This window comes from Vulpes vulpes, chromosome 2, assembly GCF_048418805.1.
Source record: "Vulpes vulpes isolate BD-2025 chromosome 2, VulVul3, whole genome shotgun sequence".
In the NCBI taxonomy this organism is placed as follows: Eukaryota; Metazoa; Chordata; class Mammalia; order Carnivora; family Canidae; genus Vulpes; species Vulpes vulpes.
Window position 1 is genome coordinate 155,989,574 of NC_132781.1, and position 12,769 is coordinate 156,002,342.

General features: G+C 37.0%; 1 protein-coding gene across 4 annotated transcripts in view; it reads right to left on the minus strand.

Moving 5' to 3' along the window:
• KDM1A (lysine demethylase 1A) overlaps nucleotides 1-12,769 on the minus strand; it is a 61,114-nt gene that overhangs the window by 17,486 nt on the left and 30,859 nt on the right. For all 4 annotated transcript variants that reach the window (XM_072750820.1, XM_072750818.1, XM_072750821.1 and 1 more), the window contains 5 exons: nucleotides 10,370-10,448; nucleotides 9,283-9,375; nucleotides 8,288-8,394; nucleotides 6,447-6,528; nucleotides 4,945-5,039 (listed from right to left, as the gene is read on the minus strand). In XM_072750820.1, coding sequence (XP_072606921.1) covers nucleotides 4,945-5,039; nucleotides 6,447-6,528; nucleotides 8,288-8,394; nucleotides 9,283-9,375; nucleotides 10,370-10,448 — 456 coding nt within the window. The remainder of the gene's footprint in view (nucleotides 1-4,944; nucleotides 5,040-6,446; nucleotides 6,529-8,287; nucleotides 8,395-9,282; nucleotides 9,376-10,369; nucleotides 10,449-12,769) is intronic.

Genomic DNA, 12,769 nt, shown 5'->3' on the forward strand with positions numbered 1-12,769 from the left:
CAGTAGGTTAAGTGTCTGCATTCAGCTTGTCATGATCTCAGGGTCCTGGGATCAAACCCCCAACCCCTCCCCAATGCATCAGGCTCCCTGCTCAGCAGGCACTCTACTTTTTCCCTCTGCCTGCCACCTCCCCACCCGCCCCGTCACTCATGTTTTCTCTCTCTCAAAAAAAAAACAAAAAACAAAAAAACTAACAAAAACTGTTTCCACAAAGGAATAGGAAAACTAAAATGCCAACAGGCTTGTGTCAAATGTATAACTAACCTAAGCATCATATGAATGCTATGAATGCAAGTGAAAACTTGCTGAATTGTGGTAGGTACAGAGAATAACCAAATTAATGGCCTTCGTAAGAGACCTGGCAATCCTTATCTTTCAAGTGTATCTTTCTTCGTCACAACAGCTGAGTCATTCCAAAGAAGAAAATCAAGATTTGTTTCTCCAAGTAGTTACTGAGTCTTTGAGCCTCATCTGGTAAAAACAAAACACAACACCCAAATGCCTCCCCCCAATGGAAACCAGAGATTTTTTAATCCAAAATGCTTAGTAGTGAAGTAATTTGATTAAGATGCTGTTTCATTACTCAAGAAAGCCAAAACAAACTAGAATTTAAAGCTCTTGAATTACTAGCTGGTGTATAGGAGATACATAGAAAACATTCAGTTATATTTCCCGTTTCCCCACCAATCCATGTTTTCAGTCTCCTCACTGGTGACTCCTAAAATATGAATTATGCTATTTCCCAATGATCTCCATGTTCTTTTAAAGCTGATTACAGCATAGTTCAGAGTATAACTCCATCATCAGTCAATCTGAGGGCAGCTGCTGTATTAGCTCTGTTTTTATGGGTTTGGAAGATACTTCTACTTATAGGGACATCCTATATTAGAATCAAAGAAGAAAGGCCTTGTTCTAGTCATCTGGAGCCATAAAATAAGGCTTCTGTCAAAAACACAGAGGCTCAACATCCTAGCTGCCAATGCAAGACCAGAGAGAATAAAGAAGTGAACTCTTTCAGAGATTCTTGTGATTGTTATAGTAACAATATAACAAATTAACAGAATAAAAACCACTTGCTATGTGATTTTTGTTGTATAGCAGCAAAATGATAGGTTTGGTGATAGGTCCTTAAGACAGTATTACAAATGATATTTGTCACTCTGAGTTAATTGCTTTGTGCAGGATTAGGGAATTAATTTCTAGGTACTAACAACAGAACCATCAAATCACCCTCTTTTGCACTGAGACTGTCCACAAATAGAGAAGACAGTTCCATTTCATTTAAAAGTTTACTGAAGAAAAATCAATGGCTAAGTGAATGTCCACTGGGGGGGGGGGGGTGGAGTGGAGTGGGGGCCTTGTTGCCTCCTTTAGAGTAACTCTTAAAAGAAAGTTCCTGGAGACGGACACTCAGCTGATGCAATCACACTTATTCCAGTACCCATCTTCCTTCAGGTATCAGCCAGACATAGCAGAACAAGTATAGGCATACCTCAGAGATATTGCAGGCTTGGTTCCAGACCACCGTAATAATAAAGTGAATCAAATCAATTTTTCTGTTTCCCGGTGCATATAAAAGTTATGTTTACCCTATAGTTAGCCTAAGTGTGCAATAGCATTATGTCTAAAAAACAATGTACATACCTTAAAGTATAATACTTCATTGCTAAAACAAATGCTATCATTGAAGTTCTCAGTAAGTTGTAATCACTGATCACATATTACCATAATTTTGAAAAAGTCTTGAAATATTGTGAGAATTACAAAAATGCGACATGGAGACACAAAGTGAGCAAATGCTGTTGGAAAAATGGTGCCAACAGACTTGCTCTATGCAGGGTTGCCACAAATTTTCCATTTGTATGAAAAGGGGGGGCAATATCTGGGAAATGCAATAAAGCAAAGCACAATATGCCTGTAAGGGAATTTGGTATGGAATACCAGGCAATATATCCTATGCTCTACAACTTATTGATTAGAACGACTCTAGGCAAACACCTTGTCTGAGCTTCAGATTCTTCCCCTGCAAAATGAGAGAATGAAAGCAACTGACCTACTTATTCCTTAGGTTTCTGAAGTCAAGAAATATATTTGTAATTAAAAACAAAATTAATGGAACTAAAAGCTCTTAGTTCTTGTCCTATAAGCCAAAAGCCAATCTACTGGTTAACAGTTGTCCATTTCTACTCTGAGGTAGACTATCAGCTACACCAAATACAAAAACATTAACATGACTTCTTATGTTTGATTAACTTAAGGCAAGCAGAACTTAAAGCTGTAAACAATTTTCTCCTAAATTTGAGAGTGCTTGAAGAATCCTCCTTAACTACTTGGCTACTGCACCAAATACAAACAAAATGACTTAGAGAAATCCTTTTGTAAGATCAGAATTGTATGACAACTATAAATTTCCCTTGGAAAAATATTCCTGCATAAAAAATGCTGAAAACCATACACCAGTTTAACAGAGGTTTACTAAAATGCTACTCAAAGGGCTGATCCTAGTGAGATAAGGAGCTTATGCCAGATGGTAACTGAAGCACCACTTTTTTCATTGGGTAAGTCTTGCTACCACCCCTCACCCCTGCTTCCCCCAAATCATCATTTGAACTAACAGTGTGTTAACGATGTAGTTTATTTTACATTCTGGCATAAGCTACGTATTTATCTCATCCCACACTGGTAACCAACAGTTAGTTCATGAATTAGCAGCTGGTTGCAGGCCATACTTGAGGGGAATGCTGGGATACTATGTGGAAGCAAAGGTTTTAAAAAATGTGTTAAAGTTCCTCTAATACCAAGAAAGGAAGAGACAATTTCTTTGGATATTTCTACTAGAAAAAACTCCTTTTACTGTTAGAAAGACTAAATAAACCTGCTCTAAATTCAGAGAAGTCTAAAGAAAAAAGCAGTGTCTCAATGATCAGTGATAATCTTTGGTCTGGATTCCATGACTTCTTGAGGACTAATGTAGTATCTATCTACCTAGATACGCAACTTTAGGTCATGTCACTTCTGCTTTCAACCCTCAGAAGTCCCAACCTACAAGTCAGCCTAGTAAAGCAACATCCTTCATCCTCATCTTCAGTTTTCTATTTTAGCCCTAATAATATAATTCCAGCCTCCTTCAAAGACTTCTTAGACTTAAACCTTCCTCCACAACCACATTAAGTCCCAAGCTATCTTCACAAATGCTTTCCCTCTAAATCTCTCCCTACTCTTGCCCCTCCCACTTTCAGAGACTTTGACTCTCACTCTCTTCCCCTCCCCACTGACTCTTCCATAGCAATTTATCCTTTTATCTAACCCCTAGCAAATCTGCCTTGTGTTACTGGTATATGTATGAGCAGTATGTTTGTGGTTGGCGTGTACTTGGGGGGCAAATGGGAGTGTCACAGATTTTAACATCTGATTTTAATTTTAATTCCTATAATTCCTGATGTTCTTGGGTTCATAAGATAACCAGAGTCCCTATAATTTAAGACCCTTGAGTGCAGGGAATACATACTCAATGTAGAGAACAATGCCTAGATTTTGGCAAATATTTAGTAAATACTTCCTGATTGTGATTTGCTTTAAAATACTCCAGACCAAAAAAAATCTATTGAATACATGCAATAAGACTAGAATAAATGAAAGTCCATTATTATACTATTCTTTCTACTTTTGTATAGGTTTAAAATTTTCCATTATAAAAAGTTGGGAAAAAAATTATCTGTGTACAAACCCCACTAGACTGTGGGGTCTTATATAGCAGGGACTGTCTTATTCATCTCTATAGCCTTTAGAGATCTTTGCAGAATAACAAGTTTATTGAATTGTTAAGAGCTCTACTTCCTCCTTTTTCTCTTGTTCAGTCTAGTTTGTTTATTCTGCCAGAAAGTTGTCCTGCCCCCCACCCACCCCAAAATAAGCCCTGGAAGGAATCTGAATCCAGAATGGTGAGGATAGGAGAGCCAAGCGTTCCTTTATGTCTGTCTTGAGTAAATTCAAGAGTTGGGATCTTACCACTTTGAGCAACAACAGCTAAACTGCCATTTATATAGTGAATCTTCCTCAAAATATAAAGATGATAACATGCTTATATCCTAAGAATGGTAAACTTCCTCATTCCTGATAGGGGAGGGCTGGTAAAATCTGAATATGAACTTTTGAATTTCACCCATCCCCCAAAATTAGAACTGACTTGCATGGTCTAAACCTCTCAACATGGTTGTTGTTAAACTACTCTTACCATCCCCCAAAATTAGAACTGACTTGCATGGTCTAAACCTCTCAACATGGTTGTTGTTAAACTACTCTTACTCTCTCATAGCAAATATCACTTCCATGTTACTGCCTACTAAAAATCCCCCAAAATTAGAACTGACTTGCATGGTCTAAACCTCTCAACATGGTTGTTGTTAAACTACTCTTACTCTCTCATAGCAAATATCACTTCCATGTTACTGCCTACTAAACCTGGGGAAGCTCCTATGCCCCTGGTCAACAAATACTTTAATCTACCTAAACATCTGAGTTCAATATCACCATTTGGCCATTAGTTCATCAAAATCTTGAACCTACACACACAAAACTGAAGTCATAAAGAGCACACAGAGCTAAAGCACATGATGGGAGGCACAATACAAAGAAATGAATCAGGTGTCAATTTCACAGGTCTCTTAGAGTAGGTGGCCACAGCCAAATAAAAAAAATTAACTGTCTAGCTAGCCTTCATTAAATGTCTAAGGATGAATGCCTGAATAGGCAATGTAAATTTGCATATATGCAATAATCATCCCATCCTATATAGCTCACAATTAAGGAACAATCAGAATGTCACATAATTTCTACCTTCAGTTCATATTGACATGTGGGTATATTCAAACACACATTTACCCCAAATTGTTGTTTCAACTGACCCAGAGAAATTTTGAAAAGTTCTGTTTGTCCTCAACTTACAGCTTGTCCATTGGCTTCATAAAGTGGACACTTTTGCTTGATCTTGGCCAGTTCCATATTTACTTGTTTGCTGACCACAGCCATGGGATTCCCTCCTAAAAAAAAACTCAAACTATTAAATTCAACATATCTATGAAAAGAGAAAACATCAAAGCAAAAATATTTTTACTCAAAATTTAAAATACTCCAAGTTTAGGATATGTGAATTATAGATCAAAAAACTGCCCAAACTAAAATAATAATATGCAAAATATGTAAGATAAGCATAAAGAGCCAAAAAATTACCCATAATCCCATGTGTTAGTTAACATTTTATTACAGATTCTTCTAGATTTCATGTGCATAAAATCATAGATCATACACATACACACACACAGAGATCACAATGCATATATTGTTGTGTAATCTTTTCTCAACTTAGCAATAAACTGGCCATAATTTCATGTTACTATAAAGCTACAAAATATTTAGGGGCTGTATAGTTCTCCTTGTATAACAATTTAATCCCCAGAACCATGGGTTCTAACATTTTGCTATGCCATATTTCAAAAGCTGCAGGGGCATCTAGGTGGCTCAGTTGGTTAAGTGTCAGAACCTTGGTTTTGGCTCAGGTCATGATCTCCAGGTCGAGATCAAGCCTCACGGGCAGCCCTGGTGGCTCAGAGGTTTAGCACCGCCTTCAGCCCAGGGTGTGATCCTAGAGACCCAGGTCCCACATCAGGCTCCCTGCATGGAGACTGCTTCTCCCTCTGCCTGTCTCTGCCTCTCTCTCTCTGCGTCTCTATGAATAAATAAATAAAATATTAAAAAAGAGAGAGAGAGAGAGAGATCAAGCCCTGCAATGGGCTCTGTGCTCAGTGCAGAGTCAGCTTGATATTCTCTCCCTCCTTTCTGTCCCTCCCCTTGCATGTGTATGTGTGCTCATTCATATACTCTCACAAATAGATAATAAAATCTTTAAACAAACAAAAACTAAATAAATTAAAAAGAAAAAAAAAAAAGCTCCAAACAACATGGTCCACTTGTCTATTATGATAATTTCCTAGAACTGAATGTGCTAGGTCAAAACATATGTACGATTTAAATTTTGCACATACTGATGTATCTTTCCAGGAAAACTATCTGTCAATTCGCCTATTACTAACAGTAAGAACAGTATCTTAAACCAAAATATTTTAAAACCACATTTATGGGTTTTTAAACAAAAAGCTTTAAAACATAAGCTTAATCATGAATCTCAGACCTTGTATAACAGCATAAAACTAAGGACTACTGGGGAATCCCTGGGTGGCTCAGTGGTTTAGAGCCTGTCTTCAGCCCAGAGCATGATTCCGGAGTCCTGGGATCGAGTCCCGCATCAGGCTCCTTGTATGGAGCCTGCTTCTCCCTCTGCCTGTGTCTCTACCTCTTGCTCTCTCTGTGTCATAAATAAATAGATAGATAGATAGATAAAATCTTTAAAAAACAACAACAAAAAAAAAAACAAACTAAGGACTACTTACCAAGACCTGTCACTACCATAGCTCCAAGATCAGCTACATAGTTTCCTTTGCGAAATGTAGCAACTCGTCCACCAACTCGATCCTGTTTTTCAGAAATTAAATGGTTGAAATCATTAATTCTATTTTAACCATAAGAACCCGGCATGGTATACCATCCTAGGCCTCTGACTCTTATAATTGAAACAAAAAACAAAAAACAAAACCAAAAACCAACATATAGTTGAGTATACATGGCTTGCAGCATGGGCACTATTTGAAGGAGTGGTAGGTAAGGAATGATAGGATATGAAACAATTTGACAGCCAGAGACATATTCAGCCATTGGTACTATTATCTCTCTACCCAGCTGTCTCTAATACCATTTACTGTTTAGGCTGAGCAAGGGCCACTCACACAGAAAATATCTGTTCACAAACTGCAACACTAAATGCCACCTTTCTACTACCAGTTCTGACTCTTGGCCCCCAACCCCAAAGTCCATTGTGATGACCGAGGACTTCTCAGACCAATGGTTTACTAGTGCAGCCCTAAAAAACGTCCTGGCGCAGAATGTCTACTGAACATAAACTTCTGACAATCTCTCTCATTCCTCAATAGACCCAAGTTTATCTCTGCTGACTAGGGAATCTCAAGTATGGGGGAAAAATTACTGAGCTGTAGTGACACTTTAATCATGGATATTATGAGAATACTCTGTAACCTGAAATTAAACAAAAGCAAAACAAAGCAAAACAAATTCTTGTATACTAGATTAAAACTCTGCACAGGTAGGGATCATAATGATCCCATTATTCATTACTATATTGCCAGTACACAGGACAAGAGGGCACACAAATGTTTCCTAAATTATCTATAAAATATCATTTTTACAAGACTATATTAAAAATTATTTTGATTTTTCCATACTTTATTTGAAAAGAATATTTTTTAAAATTATCAATTTATAAAAAGTAACTTAGATGTACTACACAAAACATTTTGAAAGCTTCTATAAAATTTTAGATTGTTTAGGTAACCTGAGAAGTGTTTTTTTGTTTTTTAAATGGTATGAGTCCACAGAGGCCTGTAAGCCACTGGAAGATAACTGTCAAAAATCACTCAAGAGGGAATCCCTCGGTGGCTCAGTGGTTAAGTGCCTGCCTTCGGCCCAGGGCGTGATCCTGGAGACCCGGGATCAAGTCCCACGTCAGGCTCCCTGCATTGAGCCTGCTTCTCCCTCTGCCTGTGTCTCTGCCTCTCTCTCTCTCTCTCTCATGAATAAATAAAATCTTTAAAAAAAAATCACTCACGAAAATAAATTGAATAGTAGCATCTTAACATGATGTTCTTTTCCCCCCTTCTCTGTGCCATCATCCCTTTCCTCCTTCAACTTCCATTTCTCTTTCTAGACTGACGATAAGGGAACCAACATATCTTGGCTACGTCAGGCACAGAGTCGGCTGCTGCCTGAGATGCTCTCCTTTTCTTTTACTATCAAATAAGGAATACAATCCACTCTGCTCCACCACTAAAAATAACTGCCACCTGCAAAGGGTATGTCGATGAAGGTCCAAAATTTGAAAAGTTAACTATAAGAAACAATGACCCAAAAATATCCATCAAAGGGCTATATAGATCATTTGCATACTCTAAATACTCACTGAGCACCTTTCAAAGCTTCACTGTCAAATTGCTTTATCCAATATAAATAGCATAATCTAAAATACTCTGAGTAGTATACAAATCTGTTTGGTTTAGTTCAAGTTGTAGGATTCATTAATTTGCAAGGTAATTTCTTACTGTATTGATAAATATCTATTTCCATTAGGTGAGGCTTTCTGAACGCAAAATAAAATTCTTACCCTGGCTTCCAGTAGTGTGACATCCATTCCAAAACTTTGTAATTGACGAGCTGCTGCCAAGCCTGAGACCCCAGAGCCTATAATAATAACCTTCCCTGTCTTTTTAGCTAAAAAGAAAAAAATGAATAAAAATTACAATATTTTGTTGCAGATGTAAGAGTCTGTTTTATCATTTTCTAAATCATGAAAACCTATAGTTCTCAACATGTCACAATGTCTTACAAGGTAAACAGTTCACTCATTTTCAAAATAGAGAAACTATCTGAATACAAATTAGCAAGTACCTGAAATTTACACACTTTAATTCAGTGTTAAAAATTTATAGATGAAATCCTTTAAGATCTACTTTCTCATTTTACTGCAGTCATGTGACAGGTTAACTTATTATGAATAGCATTTACCTCACAATTATACTAGGACAATATGACAGCCAAATTATTCTTAAAGTCATCTTTAAGCTCTACTTCTGGAGTCTTTACTATTCCTTTTTGAAGACTTATTAAAGCATCAAAGATAAATTAACTAAAAACAAACAAATGTGTTAATTCTCAAAATATCCCTGACTCCTAGATTCTTGGCAGTATAAAGAACATCTCACTGAAAGAAAACCTCAAATCTGCTTTCATAATGGACTTCTTTCATTTTTAACAAATTTTGTTTTCTGATTTTTCTTATACTGGAAATTCAATATCTTTTACTAAAGTACACTTATCAAACCAACAATTTGATAAGTGCATATTTATGCATATTTATATATATATAAATTATATATATTATATATATGCAATGCATTATATATATGCAATGCATATTTTTTTTTTTTGCAATGCATATTTATGAAGAGATTTTACTTTAAACTTGACCTATAATAAACTTGGGAATATCTGACTCCAAATTTAGACTTAGAAATCAAAATAAAATGCTAAAATCTCCTGGAAATAAAAGAGTCTAGAACTGTAACTTAAAACCATAAAGTCTATTGGTCAGGTCCTTACTTGGTAGGGGTTTTATCCTCTTATAGATGCCAAAGTTGATCAGACCATGACGCTCTAAATAACTGTGAACTCGGTGGACTAGCACAGTATCACCTACAGGATAAATGAATTTTAAAACATGTTCATATTTTTAGCAGTTTAAACAAAGCTCTTTAATTCTTCTATTTATCCATTATGAAGTTATTCTATACATATTTTCCATAAACTACAAGATCATGTGACTCCTTTAGAAAAGTGATTCCTGGGATGCCTGAGTGGCTCAATGGTTGAGTGTCTGCCTTCAGCCCAGGGTGTGATCCCGGAATCCCAGGATCGAGTCCCACACTGGGCTTCTTGCATGGAGCCTGCTTCTCCCTCTATGTCTTTGTCTCTGTTATCTCTCATAAATCAATCAATCAATCTATATCTATCTATCTTTAAAAAAAAAAAAAAGAAAAAAGAAAAGTGATTCCTAGAACTATTGGTCTGTGGTGTAATCCAAAATGCGTATCACATAATTTGGAATTTTTAATAATGACATTCTGTTATAGAAGACATAAAGGATAAAACTAACCCTTTTAGGGCAGCTCAGCAGTTTAGCGCTGCCTCAGCCCAGGGCCTGATCCTGGAGACCCGGGATTGAGTCCCACGTCAGGAGCCCTGCATGGAGCCTGCTTCTCCCTCTGCCTGTCCTCTGCCTCTCTCCCTCTCTCTGTGTCTCTATGAATAAATAAATAAAAATCTTAAAAAAAAAAAAAAAAAACTAAACTAAACTAACCCCTTTTAAAAGTAGTATTATACTCAGTTACTTTGGAAAAAACTTTTCAAGACTTTGTGGGTGATAAATGGAAAATGAGAAAGCCAGCCAGCCAATCAAATGTCAACAAAGTACTCTAAGGATTAAAGTTGGAACATAGTCCTGGTGAAATGATTAGCAATCTCTTAAACTCACAATTTAAAAACCAAGAAAATAATAGATACATAATAGTTTTCTACAAGGCTTATTTTTGCATAGCACAAGGTAAAGTAAGATGGAAATATGAATTGAAAAAAATTCATTATCAATGAACCATGAACCAAAATTAATCCCACTGATAACACTACTTACTGTTGTAAGGTGCCTCTAATTGTTGGAGAGTGGCCTCAAAGGTCAGCTGAATCTTTGGATTATCCAACCACAACTGCAACTGTATTTAAATGGAAATTTTATTATACGAGTAGACATAGACCACTTGACCACTTTAAAATATCTTTTCAACTCTAAGGCCTCAAATATAGGCTTTCCTTTCATTGAGACAGAGGGTTATATTCTTGACAAACTGATGAAACACAAAACGATGTCAAATGAGTAAATTACTGAAGAAGCTGAAAGATATTTAGCCTAAAAAAAAAAAAAAAAAAAAAAAAACCTAGTAACTTGCAAGTATCATACAGCTGGTAGGGACCAATAAGGATTTAAACTGGGTTACATGACTCCAGAGATACAGACTAGATAAAATCCACAGAATCAAATGATCAAATTAGATATGCAGATGTGGTAGGGGAGGGCAGAGGTGCCAAGGATAACTCCAGTTTTTGTCTTGCACAACTAAATGAGTTGGTATGCTAGTCCCTAAATGAGGGTCAATGAAAGAAGAGGTGAGTTTAGTTTCAAGACAACCAAGAAAAGATATAAGATTGGCATCTAGATACAGAGCTAAGGGTCTGAGGAGCCATTTGCTTATGGGTGATAACTGAAGCCAATGTGCAGAAGAGGCCTTCTAGGGGGGGAAAGACAGTATGGGGAGGGAGAGACCATAAGGAGTCTTAAGGAACTCCAATCAGTTCACATAATGGCCTGTTTGTTTGTTTGTTTTTTTATAACGGCCTGTTTTTAAAGCTAAGCATACAAAGCACTCAGAGAAGACAAAGACCAGGGAGACAGGAGAAAAACCAGAATACTGTGTTAAGCTAAGGGAGTTCTATGTTTAAGAAGAAAATAATAGTTAATTATTTCAAATACTGATGAAAAAGCAGTAAGATAAGGAATGAAAAATATTATGGTACAATCAATAAGCTCAAACACAAATGCTCTTTAAATGGAACAGGCAGGGGGATCCCTGGGTGGCTCAGCAGTTTAGTGCCTGCCTTTGGCCCAGGGCAGGATCCTGGAGTCCCAGGATCAAGTCCCGCGTCAGGCTCCCGGCAAGGAGCCTGCTTCTCCCTCTGCCTGTGTCTCTGCCTCTCTCCCTCTTTATGTCTATCATGAATAAATAAATCATAAATAAATAAATAAATAAATGGAACGACAAACTACCACCATATTTAAGTCTTAGCTGAAAATTAATTGGTCCAAAGACAAGTTTCAACAAAGAAATGTGGCAATGTGTAAATAAACCCAATTACAAAGAGACATAGCCAAATTCATAACCATCCTCTACTTTTCTTGCTGGTCACTGACAAGGCAAAATGCACTTCCTCAACTATACACTGGGCCCAAGCTCCTCACCCCTCAACACAAGCCTTCTTCCTCTATCCATCCTATTAAAAAAAAAAAAAAAAAAAAAGGCTTGGGTCACAGTTTTTAAGCTCAATAATCCTAAAGTTGTGGTTTCAAAATCTGTAAACAAAGGAACTGATACAACTCTTGTAAGAGAACGCTTTATGTTCAGTTACACAGTCAGAAGCGCAGAACTCTAACCTGGGCCAGTCCTTCCTTCCCCAAATCACAGAATAGAAATCACAGGAAAGAGATCACTGTAAAGAGTGAAATTCAAGTAAAGAGTGAAAACTTCCCTCAGATGAAATAAAAAAAATGATGACCTTATCTTAAAAAAGAATCCATTTTAAAAATGAATTAAGGGCAGCCCTGGTGGCTCAGCAGTTTAGTGCCGCCTTCGGCCTAGGGTGTGATCCTGCAGTCCCGGATCAAGTCCCACGCTTCTCCCTCTGTCTGTGTCTCTGCCTCTCTCTCTCTCTCTCTCTCATGAATAAATAAAATCTTAAAAAAAAAAAAAAATTAATTTTAAGTGATCTCTACGTCAAATGTTGGGCTTTGAACTCAAGATCCTGAGATCAAGAGTCATATGCTCTACTGACTAAGCCAGCCAGATGTCCCCTAAAAACTCCATTTAAATCAAATGTTGACATGCTACACACAGAAGCTGATTTTAAGACAAGTGTCAGAAATCTACATTAAGAATTTTCTATTTACAGGATGCCTGGGTGGCTCAGAGGTTGAGCCTCTCTCTGTCTTCGGCTCAGGGCATGATCCTGGAGTTCCAGGATGGAGTCCTGCACCAAGCTCCCTGCATGGAGCCTGCTTCTCCCTCTCCCTGTGTCTCTGCCTCTCCCTCTGTGTGTCTCTCATGAATAAATAAATAAAATCTTAAAAAAAAAAAAAAGAAATACAAACATTATTAAAAAAATGTTCCATTTACTTTTTAAAAACTTACCCTGATTTCTTCTTCATATGCTCAAAAATCCCTTTATTCTGTACTATGAAAACCCAGTATAATCCACCAATCAC